The sequence below is a fragment of the Nelumbo nucifera genome, chromosome 5 (genome assembly GCF_055504915.1).
Source record: "Nelumbo nucifera cultivar China Antique chromosome 5, China Antique-T2T, whole genome shotgun sequence".
Classification (NCBI taxonomy): Eukaryota; Viridiplantae; Streptophyta; class Magnoliopsida; order Proteales; family Nelumbonaceae; genus Nelumbo; species Nelumbo nucifera.
In genome coordinates, this window is record NC_142653.1 from 15,425,556 (window position 1) to 15,439,308 (window position 13,753).

Consider the following 13,753-nt stretch of genomic DNA (forward strand, 5'->3'; position numbering starts at 1 on the left):
AGACTCCATCCCCTCTACATCTCTTGGCTGGTCAGACTTAGCTAGCCCAAAGATTGGAAATTTGGTACTGATAACATACCGGTTATTCATTATCTTTACATCTTCTTGTACCTTGGGAGCCCTTCCTTTCATATGTCTGATTCACTCTAGTGAGTAGAGAGGCCCCCTACATTTCTCAGATCTCCCATGGCATGATACTTTTCCCACAACCATCTATCTACAAGCTTTACTGTCTAAAATGCTCAATACATCTTCACTATCTCCATTAGGTGTTAATACATCTCCAAACACCCTACCCAACCCCACAAAGAGAAAAAAAGGAAAAACTGTCATGAGCTTGCTTTCGTTGAGAACTATATTTGATCAACACCAGTTTGAGTTTGTGCTCATCTACAATCTTACCGAGGAAATTTTTTGTTGAAAAGGTAAGTTACTAAAGCTTCTCTTCCTTGACTATGGCTGGAGAAATATTTGCATCATATAAATCAGTCTTGTGAAGGTCAATATAAATAGGTCTTAGTTAAGAAGAATAAGTTTACCTTTTGGTTTTAGATGCAGTGTTGTGAATAGCATGCAATATGTACAGCATGTATTTTTCAAGCATAAATATCGGGTACAATATATAATTAAGAAAATATCCGGTATACATAATTTACAGCATTGATCTTTCAAATCCAGATGATTGTTCTTCGGTTTAGCTGATTTTCTTGACCAAAAAATCCCTCTAGGAGTTAGACCCTGTCCAATTAATGTTTCTATGGATGTAGAGCGGAACAGTGGATTGATGTGTTGTGATGTTGTAGATAGCATATTAGCATATAAGTTGGCACTACCCATGGTAGCCTGGTAAAATGTGCAGGCTGTGGTTACTGTTTTGCTCTCTCATCATCATCGTCATCTTTTTTGTTTTATAGATGGTTGTGTTCATACTGAAGAGTGTCAAATTAATCCTTGATTTTACATGAAGTTTTCTGCATTTCCTTTCCTGATAAGTATGAGTCTTTTTTTTTCTGGTAGTAGAATAAAAAGGCAATTTATTAAGAAAAAAAGGAAAAGAAAAAGTACAATGGAGGTGATAAGGAATCACCCACAAAGAAAAAAGAAGGAACCCAAGAACAGCACAAACTTCTGAGCCCAAGCAAAAACAGCTTTAATTTTAATCCTCGGACAATAACCCCCACTTGCTTCCAAAGCATGCAACCCTCAACAAAAACAGAACAAAAAAAAAAAAAAGAAAGAAAAAACCCAACCAACAGAGAAACCTAAACAAAAACCTCAAAACTAACAATACTCCGAGTTAGGACATTTCAACAATGATTGGGTACTGAAGCTCTAATTCCCAAAACATTTTCCTAGTGTAGTCTTCCCCTCCTAGAACCAATAAGCCCATTTTTTTGCTGACTTGGCGGCCAGTTTCGATCACCTTGTCCACATCCACTTTTTTCTCAATTTTTTGAACTCTATCAAACTCCACTCCTTCCTCTTCAGCTTCATCAATTTCCTCCTCTGAGCTATCCGCTTCCCCCAACAAAACCCCTTCTTTTGCCAGGGATTTTTCAGTAAAATCTACTGGCCTAACTCCTTTATCACCACAAACTGGAAATTGGTTTGAAAGGTTCTCAGCAATAGAATCTTTAAGCAAGCAAGTTTTGTTTTTAAATTTTTTTCCCTTCTGTACACTCTTGAATTTGCTACTTGGGCCTATCATTTTGAGTCCATCTTTCAACCTAGAGAAGATCTTGGTAATGTTAATTAGATGCCCCATATTCGTGCTCTTCATCTTCTTGGCATTCCCTGAGGATTTCGAAAAGGAATCACAGTCTCAACATCCCATCTTTTCCTGTTCCCTGCTTCTTCCTACCAAGATCTTTTCCCAATTTCTCCATTAGAACTTCTGATAAAAAAAACCTCTTTCACCTCAGGAAACTTATCAACTTGATCACTTACAATATCCTCTTCAGCAGTAACTGACCTCAAAACTGAAGTCAGAGGAACATCCAAAACAGAGACCTCATCTAACTGCTGCGAACTAATTCTGTTCCTAATATCCTGAGCTTCTGCCACTTTCTCTCCTTCAATCATAGACAGGGGAATAGCAGACTTTACCTCTCCAAAGCAAACAACCTGAAGGTGCTCTTGCTCCACCCCTTTCGGCGCTGTTAGAGTCTCCTGGCTTTTTTCTTGGCTGCTGTTAACATCCACAACCTCCGAATCAGTAGAAAGCAAACTCTCCAATGCTTTGTCTTCTTGATAAGGTCCAACTTGCAGAGGAGAACTTTCCTGTCCAGGACTCTGAACGAATGAACTATTTTCCTAGTTGAACTTTGTTATCACCCATTCCCAAGTATCATCATCATTCCTGCTCTTCGTCTGAGCAGCTTTCCTAAATTTCTTTGTCTAATAAGTATAAGTCTATATCCTGCTATTCACCAGACACACATCTTTCTAGTTTGAGGTGGAAGGTCCTTACTGAATATGCATATGAGTTTTTTAACTAGGTGCTCTCAGCTTTATCTCTCAATTATAATTTTCAGACTAATCAAAAACTTTTATGCTAATCCATCTGCAGGTTTACTATATGGTTGACTTCAACAACAATGGTCAATTGCTTAATTTCTCAGGATGTGGTAATTTTCTCTATCTTCCATGAATTCTTTATCTTCTAAGTTTGTTACAACTTAAAATACCTCTTACTTGCAATTCTTGAAAACATAATCATGTATTTTCTTCACTTTAGGCTTGTCGTTTTCTTTTTGATGAGTTATTAGTGTGTGTTAAGAAAGGAAAGAAGCTATAAAACTTAAAGACACTTCACTTTAGACTTCTCATTTACACTAATTTTTGCTAAAGGACCTACAGTATCATAAATAGGGTTACTTGTGAAGGCCTGTTTGAGCATATAATGCAATCTATTGTTGGAACTAGTTTACCTTTTATGGCCTTTTTCCTATTAATTCTCCCTATAAATCCTTAAAATGGAGCACTATTGTGTTTTCCCTTGTTAATAAGAAGACAAAAGATATGCTATAGGAAATGATTTAAAAGGTGCACCTGGGTGCATAGGAAAGGTGCATTTCAGCCCAGCCTGGTGCGCCTGGTATGCCTTGTGTTGAGTTTTTGGGCTGATATTACTTGTTTTATTTACATAGCATAGTTAGGGAGTTATTGGGCCTTAGGCCCATTAGTTTATGTTTTAAGTTAAGAGTGCTTATTCAGTTCTTACAAGTAGCCGACTTACCAAGGGCATACTTGTCTTTGTAATCTCTTTTATTTGTGAGTATATAATCTAATGAAAGGGGTGGCCAGACTTAATTTTTGGCTTCTCCCATTCTCTTCAATCTCTCTCCTCTTTCTTTCTTTGCAGAAACCTTCTATTCTCTTTCTTTTCTTCTTTATTTTACAGTTTTTACATCAAAACAGGTGTTCCAAACTTTTCTACTCCTTGCTCCTCTTCCCAGGAGTGCACCTGAGTGAAATTTTGCACTTTTTGTGTTTTTTGAAGCATGGTGGCAGAGCCCCTGGACCCTTGACCGAGCCCCTTGAGGCAAACCCCGACAAGTCCATGTTAGGGTCTTAAATTCTTAACACATACATGGAAAATAGTTTTTAATTTTAATTGATGTTCCTTATCTCTTAAAAATTGTCTTAAGAAGAATGAATTGACAATATAAGCAAAAGGAGAGGGTTCTCGGAGCGTCGGCGAGTGAGCTGGAGTGGAATGTATAGCTGGTAGAATTAGAGGAATGTGATTAGGAAGGAAATAAATAGATTGAAAGTCCATGTGCTTGAATTGTTTGAATATGTTTTATACATTATGTTTAATTTTATGTTTTCCAGTTTTTCACTTTCGATATGTTTTATATGTCATGTTTATGTATTTTAATTTGATCTAATAGGATTTTTAAAACATTTAGTTTTAAATTTAAGTATACTTTTTAATTAATATTATTATTTTTTTAATTTTCCTTTCTTTTGAATTTCTATACATTTTTTTTGAAAACTTTGTGCTTTATTTCAAAAGGGCGTGCGCCTCACCTTGTGCCTTTCGGCTTGGGTGCAAAAATGCCCTTGTGTTTCTTTTGCGCCTTGTGCTTTTAAAACATTGGCTATAGGGATTTATCTTTCAAGTGAAATCAGTTAATTTCTTTATAATTTGGGCATTGAATATGTGGACTTTCTCTGAAATAACGAAATGAGTTTTTAATTTCTTGACCAATCTGGCTGAATCTCCATATCTACTTATAAGAGCTAGTTGTTTATAATTAGTTATTTCCATTGTTTATAATTTCTTGCAGCAAATCTTGCAGTTCTAGAGGTAGGAGTGTACAGCTATCATCTCTATTCTGACATGATTCCTTAAGACAAAGTGAAGTGTCTATGTCGGCTGTGAATTTTGGCAGAGGGTTCAGCTATACCTTCTGATTGAAGAAAAATATGCTTCTGAGGTTATGCAGATCTTCAGTTTAAGTAATGCTGTGATAATGTAGTCATGGAGAAATATTTATTGTTCTCTCTTGTCTTTTTTCCTTTTCTATTTTTGGTTTATTCAATACTTTGATAATTCCTAGAAACAAGGGAGAGTAAAGATGATAATCAGAGAGCACATTTAACTGGTGTATCTTATTTGTGCTTGCCCTTCTTGATTTTTGCTCCTTCAATTTAGCCAACCATCTTTTGACTGCTTTGCGTCAGAAATAAAATGGTTTTGTTCTTGCCTATTGGGTGTTCTCATCTGCATCTTTTGTTCTTGTTTTCAGGGAACACATTAAATTGCAACCACCCTGTGGTCATGGAACTTATACTTGGTAGTTTAAGACATTGGTACGAGTTTGTGCTTATGGAATTCAAATGGCATCTTCTTTGTTTATAAGTTTCTGTTCTATGAGAACTCTGGATGTGCAAGTTGTTTTCTGATAAATCTAAGTTGTATTGTACAACATTTCCTAAAGTTCATGCAGTGATGTGATAAATTGTCCGATGGAATATAGTGTTATTAAACTATGTTATTGCTACTTGATTTCAACCTCAATTATATTTGAAGTTGTGGTTTAGACTATTTCATAAACTTGGAATGCACATCTTGTTGTGAGATGTCATGAGATATTTTCATCCTGTCATTTAGTGCAAATTAAAAATTGCTTGCATGGGGAAACATGGTTGTTTGGAAGCCATCATATTTCGGTATTCAGCTCAGCTTCAGGGCTCATGGGGTTGATTGGTTAGCAATATTCTTTCTCATGCTTTTAGGTGTGATTGCAATGTTTTCTGAGATTTCTGGATTGCAGTTTTTCTCCTTCTCATATATTATTTTATAACTTTTATATTGCTTTCTTGGTCGTGTCCTTTTAAAAGTTGCTAATTTTCTACACCATTAGGAAACCTATACCTTTTTTTGTTTTATTTTGGATGTTCATATCATTTAAGGCCAAGCTCTCTCTCTCTCTCTCTCATTCTCTCATTTTAATCTTGAAACTTATGTACCTCCTGGGGTGGTAACCATTAATAGGGTCACAGAGTACCATGTGGATGGATTTCGTTTTGATCTTGCAAGTGTTCTTTGTCGAGGAATGGATGGATCTCCACTCAATGCTCCCCCAATTATTAAGGTATTTTTACATTTTTCATCATTTACGAACCAAATACAAGATTTTCTCTTTGAAAATTATGTTTTTATCAGTAATACAGAATGTAATAATAGATGTAAAAAGAGCTTCACTTGTCTCCTTACATAGAATGAGGAAAGCTAGAAAAATGTACCTTCAGCAATTCTCAGATCCCTCTTTCATGTGTCCAGTGACAAGTTGCATGTCCCTGTCAACTTCCATTTGATGGACACTTAGATGTAACATCTTCCTTCTTTTTCCTTGCTTATTTGACATAAATAAACAGCTGATGTGCATGATGAATGCCATTAACTGGGTTAGACTCTTGGGCACATGTTGGGTTCATAGTTTTCAAAGCGCCAAGGCGAGGCTAGGCGACAGGGGGGCACCTAGGTGATGGATTTTTTTTTTTTAAGTAAAAACATGTATCCTAGGGTAGTTCCCTAGGTTTCATAATCATATTTCCTTAATAAATATCCATATTTTTCATAAGAAAAGTATAAACTTCATGTTAAAGTATAGAAAATCAACATATTCCAACATATTCATGAGAAGAAAAAGAAGAAAGAAAATAAAATTCGAAAAATATAGGGGCCGAATCCCTGTTTCTGTTATAGGAAAAGAAGGAAAGAAAAGGTGGAAGAAGAAGAAGAAGAAATTGGTATATAAAAACACAAAATTAGTAAAGAAAAAAAAGAAAATGTGTTGATTGGACAACATTTTATGTTCTTTCTTACTTATTGGTTCAAGTTTTGAAGTCTTTGAGGGTTCAATACAGCATTTAGCAATGTTTGTGCTGATTAAACCCTAACAAATAAGAAAATAACAAAAAGAAATTAGTATATAAACACACAAAATGAACAATTTAGTTTAAAAATGTCTGTTTTATAATTATAACCTCAAAAAATTAAGAATATAAAAGTTTGTTATAACACGCTATAGAAAACTACTTGGCGATTAGGCGAGGTGAGACTCCAAGGGTGCCTTGTCGCCTAGGCATCACCTTGACAACTATGGTTGGGTTTTGATCCTTGTGCCTGTGTCCATGCAACACTTCCTAAAAGTTGATCCATTTACATTATCCAATCCAGAAATGACTAAATCCAGACAAAGGTACTATAGGTCAACATTTCTGTTTGAAATGGTAGAAAACTGATTTGCTTCATTCCATTGCCAATCGGCATATTTATACAGTAAGCTACTGCAATAAATAGAAAAAAAACTTTCTAAATCAATCCCTATAATTAAGGGACTAACCTTTTTAATCCCCATATTTAAGGGATTATATTTTTCCAAAATCCTAGGAATACATATTCACATAATTCTATTTTTACACAATTACCAAATATAAATGCTAACTACATATACATCTACACCAATAATCCCACGTTTTCCAACACTCCCCCTCAAGCTGGTGAATAGAGATCCTCCATTCCCAGCTTGGCTATAATTCTTCTAAAGTCTGTACTATTGAGCCCTTTAGTAAGTACATCGGCCAGTTGCCCTTTTGTAGATACATAGGGAGTGCAAATCAACTTGCTGTCTAGTTTCTCTTTTATAAAGTGTCGGTCAATTTCGATGTGCTTCGTCCTGTCATGTTGAACAAAATTGTGAGCAATATTGATGGCTGACTTGTTGTCACAATATAGTTTCATAGGCTCTTCTCGTGGAATCTTCAGGTCTTCTAAAATTATCTTCAACCAGAGTAATTCACACACTCCTTGTGCCATAGCCCTGAATTCTGCCTCTGCACTTCATCGAGCCACTACATTTTGCTTCTTACTCCTCCAAGTTACTAATTTTCCTCCCAAGAAGGTACAGTAACCAGAAGTGGACCGTTTATCTACTGGAGATCCTGCATATTCGACATCTGTATATGCTTCAAGAGCCAGTCCCCCATTTCTTCTGAATAAAATTCCTTTCCCTGGATTGGCTTTCAAATAGTGCAGAATTCGATGAGCAGCCTGAAGATGAACTTCTTTAGGATTATGCATAAACTGACTTATTACACTTACAGCGTATGCAATATCTGGCCGTGTATGTGCAAGATAAATGAGTTTTCCAACCATTCTTTGGAACATCTCCTTGTCTACACTTGCATTCTCGCTGGCTTCTCCAAGTTTATGATTGAGATCTATAGGCGTGGAAGCTGGTTTACATGCCATATTTCTTGTTTCTCTCAAAAGATCAACAACATACTTTTGTTGAGAGATAAAGATGCCTTGTTTAGAATGTGCAACTTCAATTCCGAGAAAATACTTTAGTCTCCCCAAATCTTTTATCTCAAATTCTCTGGAAAGGCAGTTTTTCAATGCTTCCTTCTCCTTTTTATCATTCCCAGTAACGATTATATCGTCCACATAGACTAATAGTGTAGTAACTCCCCCTGAGGCTATGTGTTTGATAAACAATGTGTGGTCACCTTGACTTTGTTTGTAATCTGTACCAAGCATCACCTTTGTAAACCTTCCAAACCATGCTCTCGGAGATTGTTTGAGGCCGTATAGTGCTTTCTTCAACCTACAAACTTTGTTCCCCTTAACGCCTTCTCCAAAACCCGGTGGAATGTCCATGTATATCTCCTCTTCTAGATCACCATGGAGAAATGCATTCTTTACATCAAACTGTTGCAAATCCCAATTATAGTTAGCAGCCAAAGACAGCAACACCCTTACTGTATTCATTTTTGCTACTGGGGCAAAAGTTTCCTGATAATCTACCCCATAAGCCTGTGTATATCCCTTGGCTACCAATCATGCTTTGTACCTTTCTAACGACCCATCAGATTTGTACTTAATTGTGAACACCCATTTACAACCTACAGTCTTCTTGTTTCTTGGTAGATCCACAACTTCCCATGTGTTGTTCTTTTCTAGTGCCTCCATTTCCACTCTCATGGCTTTTCTCCACTCCTTATTAGAAAGTGCCTCGGCTAGAGTATTAGGAATTGGAATGGTGTTAAGGCTGGCTAGAAAACTTTTATGGGATTTAGAGAATCTTTGGAACGACACAGATTTGGCTAAAGGGTACAATGGGCGTTTGGTACATTCTCTGGTTCATTTTCTTAGTGTAATAGGTAGGTCATACTCAGACTGTGAAGGTGCAGGTTCAGGTTCTGCATATCCCTCAGTTCCAGGATTAGGAGTTGAATCTTGGACTTGCACAAGTTGAGGATCTGGATTTCTTCTCCTAGAGTAAACTTGCATATATCTCACATCATCATGCACATCATTGGTGGGGTTAACAGTGTTTGAATTTGGTTCAATGGTCGGGTTGTTTGACTCTTGTTGAGGTTCGGAAATGTGGGGCTTAGAGGATTGTGACTCAGAGGGATGTGATTCTTGACGGTTGGATGACTGTGAGGGCAATACATCTAAGGAGAGTAGATCTGAGGCCTTATCTTCCATTAATGAGGGCTTCCCCTGAAGATAAGGTTGAGTGAAAAAGGATTGTCCCTCCTCAAATGTGACATCAATGGAGGTGTAGAATTTTCTGGTGGCTGGATGATAACATTTATAACCTTTCTGAGTTGGGGAATATCCCAAGAAGACACCTGATTGCTCGTGGATCCAATTTTCCTTTATTATGGACATGAACAAAGGCAGTGCAGCCAAAAATTCTTGGTGTGAGATTATTTGAGGTTCGAATATCAGGGTAGAATTGAGAAAGGACTTGTATTGGGCTTCGGTTGTCAAGAACTTTAGATGGTAGTCTATTTATGGTGTATGCAGCAGTAAGGACAACTTCCCCCCAATATTGTTTTGGCACCCGATTTTGAAAGAGAAAGGCTCGGGTGGTTTGCAAAAGATGGCCATTTTTCCTCTCAACTATCCCATTCTGTTGGGGAGTGTTAACACCGGAGGATTCATGCACAATGCCTTCTTTCTGAAAAAATGGGGACAAATTCTGATTAAAATAATCTGTAGCATTATCAGATCGAAGCCTTTTAATTCTCACACCAAACTGAGTTTGGACCATGTTATGAAAGTTGGGAAGAATGGTACCCACATCAGATTTAGACTTAAGAAGAAAGATCCATGTGACCCTAGTGCAATCGTCAATAAAGGTGACAAACCATCTAGAACCAGTAATGTTGGGAATTTGAGAAGGGCCCCATATATCCAAATGAATCAAATAAAAAGGAGTTGAAGATCTTTTATTGCTGATTGGGAAAGAAACCCTTTTGTGCTTGGAAAGTTCACAAACATCACAATGAAAGGTTTCAACATCAATTCCTTTAAACAAGGAAGGAAGCATTGTTTTTAAAACAGGAAATGAAGGATGACCGAACCGAAAGTGATGACGCCAAATTAAATCTTTATTGGAGGTAGATAAGGATGACTCGTGTGTGACATGCATAACAGTGTGAGATGGTTTGCTGGTTTCTTCAAGGTAGTAGAGTCCATCCCTTTCCTTAGCAAGTCCAATCTTCTTCCCCGAAACCTGGTCTTGAAATACACAGTAAGAAGGAAAGAATACAACATTGCAGTTCACATCCTGGGTGAATTTATGTATAGAGATAAGGCTAGTGGATAACTTAGAAACATGAAGCACATTTTTAAGTAATAGGGATGGAGTAATTTGAATATTCCCAATCCCTGCCACTGTGGTGAAAGAACCATCAGCAACATAAATTTTTCTATTACTAGGACAGGGTGTATAGGTGAGAAAATGTAGTGAAGAGGGTGTCATGTGGTCAGTAGCTCCAGAATCAAGAATCCATGGAAAAACACTAGCCGAGACATGTAATCCTAGAGATAAAGACTCACTTGAGAGGGCAAGAGAGGTAGAACCACTTCCTGGTTTCAAGGATTTCAGGAAACTCCTTAGCCTTTCAATTTCTTCATCATTAAATGGCCCCTGAATTGAGTGTTATTGCTGCGGGATTGTGGAGACATTATGGGCCTGTTGAACTGCTTTCGAATCTCCTCGATTTCCCCATTCCTTGTTGGATGTGGGAGGTTTCCCATGAAGTTTCCAGCAACGATCTTTTGTGTGTTTGGGCTTCTTGCAATAGGTGCACCAGAGGTTATCGTTAGAGTCACAGGTGGTTGTGTCACGAGCCAAGTTGTGATTGTTCTCACCCTTTGAACCACTGTAATTTCCTCCCCTTGCCACCATGGCTGAGCCTTCGGGATCCTTAGGCTCAAGCATGATTCCACGGCGGCTTTCCTCATCTCTGACAAGGGCTATGGCTTCATTCAATGGAGGCACTTCTTCGGTTTGGACGGGAGCACTAGTTACAGTCACGTCGGATATTGTTAATGGAGGAAGAATAAGGCCAGCAGGAAAGGAGAATAAAGAAGGGAAGAACTGGCCAGAATAAAGGAGAATAAAGAAACACTTCTGGTTACAGATCAACACTGAAGACCAGAAAAACACGAAGAGAAAAAACTGGCAATGAAGGCCGAAAAAAATTCTCAAGGTTGGCAAACCTAGAGCTCTGATTCCATGCTTGAAATGGTAGAAAACTGATCTGCTTCATTCCATTGCCAACCGGCATATTTATACAGTAAGTTGCTGCAATAAATAGAAAAAAAAACTTTCTAAATCAATCCCTATAATTAAGGGAATCAATCCCTATAATTAAGGGACTAATCAATCCCTATAATTAAGGGACTAATCAATCCCTATAATTAAGGGACTAACCTTTTTAATCCCCATATTTAAGGGATTATATTTTTCCACAATCCTAGGAATACATATTCACATAATTCTATTTTTTACACAATTACCAAATATAAATGCTAACTACATATACATCTACACCAGTAATCCCACGTTTTCCAACAATTTCCTTGCTTTAAAAAATCCCTTGGTTCTTTTCTTTCCAATCCTCCAAAATGCTATTGGAGAAGATGACACTCTACCATAGCATTGCCTTGTGACAGCCTATGACACTAGAGATGGAAACAAGCATGGATGAGGGAAACAAGGATATGACTCTATTTCTTGAGATCCAGGACTTGGATATGTGTACATGTATCCCATTTAATATGGTGATTGATACCTGTCATCCTATGGGGATCAGAGCTCCATTTGGTCTCTGGTCTGAACTCTCAAACCTGTAAATCCTGAAAGAAGAGAAAGAACAAGTCATGCGTCCATCACTCCATGGAGCCATTTCCTATGAAAGGAGAAAAATATGATCAATTACCAAAGTGCCCTTAAAGGCCTACTCATAGAGAATAAAACAAAAGGATTATACACAAAAATGATACATCAGCCCTAAACTAGTACAATAGACCCTACTATATACAAGTCATGCATCCATCTGTTCACAATACAATGCCTTTTAATTTAGTTTTAAGCTAAATATAATTCATCAGTGCTTACATTTTATAAACTTCAAACTTCTAATGCCTACAACTTTTCCATAGTATGGTTTATTAAAACATAACACTTATATTCTTACTATCTACTCTAGAAGTGTCCATGCAGTATCCCTTATCCCATTGGGTACATAACTTGTCTGATATAGGTAGGTGAAGCATGGACAGATAACTGGGTATCATAGGTTTGCCACTTTGAGAAGATCTCATAGGATATCTCCCAATATCTTTAATACTTGTATAAATCAGTTCATTCTCAACAATTTAAAGAAGGATGTTTATAAGTGCAAAGGCATCCTACAATCAATGAAAAGTTGTCTACAATTTTCCTGTTTTATCATAGATGATATGGTTTTCCATCATGAAACTCCTTTCCATTCTGGTGGTCAGTGGTTGGTTTGCTATCCATATGTTGTGAAAAACTCCGAAATACAGATTTGTGTAGCACACAAAACGAAGTGAAAATAGAGATAAAGAGAAGTGAAAGAACAGATAACACACAAATTTACGTGGTTTGGCTTATAGCCTACGCCCATGGGCAAAGGAGGAGCAGAAATCCACTATAGAATCAACAATGGTGAAGAATACAGAGTTGTGCACAACCTTTCTTATAGAAAACCCTAAACCCCAAATACACCCCAAGATACATACAAGAGAAAACTCCCAAACTAAATAACTCTTATATTTGAGTCAGATCCATAAGCTGAATATGAATTGGGTTCTACAAGTTTCTTGATCATCTCCTTCACAAAGTGAGTGCAAGATGAAAGTGATAAAGAACAGTATTGTGAAATGCAGTATGTACAAGGATTGTAAGATTGAATATGAAGAACAACAATAAATATCAAGAGCAAAGACAAGAGCAATAGAAAACACATAGAATTTATAGAGGTTTGGCCAAACCCAGCCTACATCCTCTCCTCAGGTAACTCCCTGAGAATTTCACTATACTAGCTAGATTTCCGAGTGCCAGCAAAACCTTTACACCAGTTGGACTTCTAGGTGCCAACAAGACTTTTACAATCACCAAATAGCTTTCCAGGTGCTATTCGAATCTTTCAGTGTTCTATCCCAGAACACTCAACTAACCTAGCTAGAAATCCATTAGCTGATTAACTACAATAGGTAAAATGTATGAAATAACAAATAACAATCAAGATAATGCCTTTATAAGGTTGATGTGCAATTACAAAACAAACTATTCAGATGTAAGAGAATGCATAACAATATATGGGTTGCAACACTTGAAAAGATTCATGTTTCTCAGTGACAATTAATTAAGCTCCAATGGCTTCTTAGCTTTTCTCACAAAGATGAAACTCTTTTAGCACAAAGTTTCTTTACACTCTTTTTCTCTTTTGATTTTTCTCTCTTTTTCACTTAGAACTTTTTGTTCAAGTCACTTTCCACATTTTTCATCTCGAATTCATGCATAAATAGCATGAGTCAATGGTAGAACATTTATGGCCATTATTGATCCGGTGGGAGAGGATAAAACCACTCTAGGAAACATTTAGGGCTTGTTCCCAATAAGGTTGAAGGCTTACCAAAAGAGGAAAGAGCTGTTGAACTTTCAAACGATAAAAAATCTAGCTTAGCATCGCAAAGTAGTTGACTATGATGACCAAGTAGTCAATTGCATCAATCTGTTAGAGAGCTAGTAGTCGATTACTATGTGCAAGAAGGAATCTTTCTTCTCTTATAGTAGGCTACTACCTTTTGATAGTTGACTACTAGATAATCCCAATCTTGGCGGTCACAACTAGCTGACTACTACCTTTCTGGTAGTTGACTACTAGGTGACACCAGGCTCGACTG

At 37.1% G+C, this 13,753-nt stretch overlaps 1 protein-coding gene across 4 annotated transcripts in view; it reads left to right on the forward strand.

Moving 5' to 3' along the window:
- The window catches only part of ISA3 (isoamylase 3), an 82,693-nt gene that overhangs the window by 25,417 nt on the left and 43,523 nt on the right, over positions 1-13,753 (forward strand). For all 4 annotated transcript variants that reach the window (XM_019198910.2, XM_088887711.1, XM_019198918.2 and 1 more), the window contains 3 exons: positions 2,570-2,627; positions 4,758-4,821; positions 5,507-5,606. In XM_019198910.2, coding sequence (XP_019054455.2) covers positions 2,570-2,627; positions 4,758-4,821; positions 5,507-5,606 — 222 coding nt within the window. The remainder of the gene's footprint in view (positions 1-2,569; positions 2,628-4,757; positions 4,822-5,506; positions 5,607-13,753) is intronic.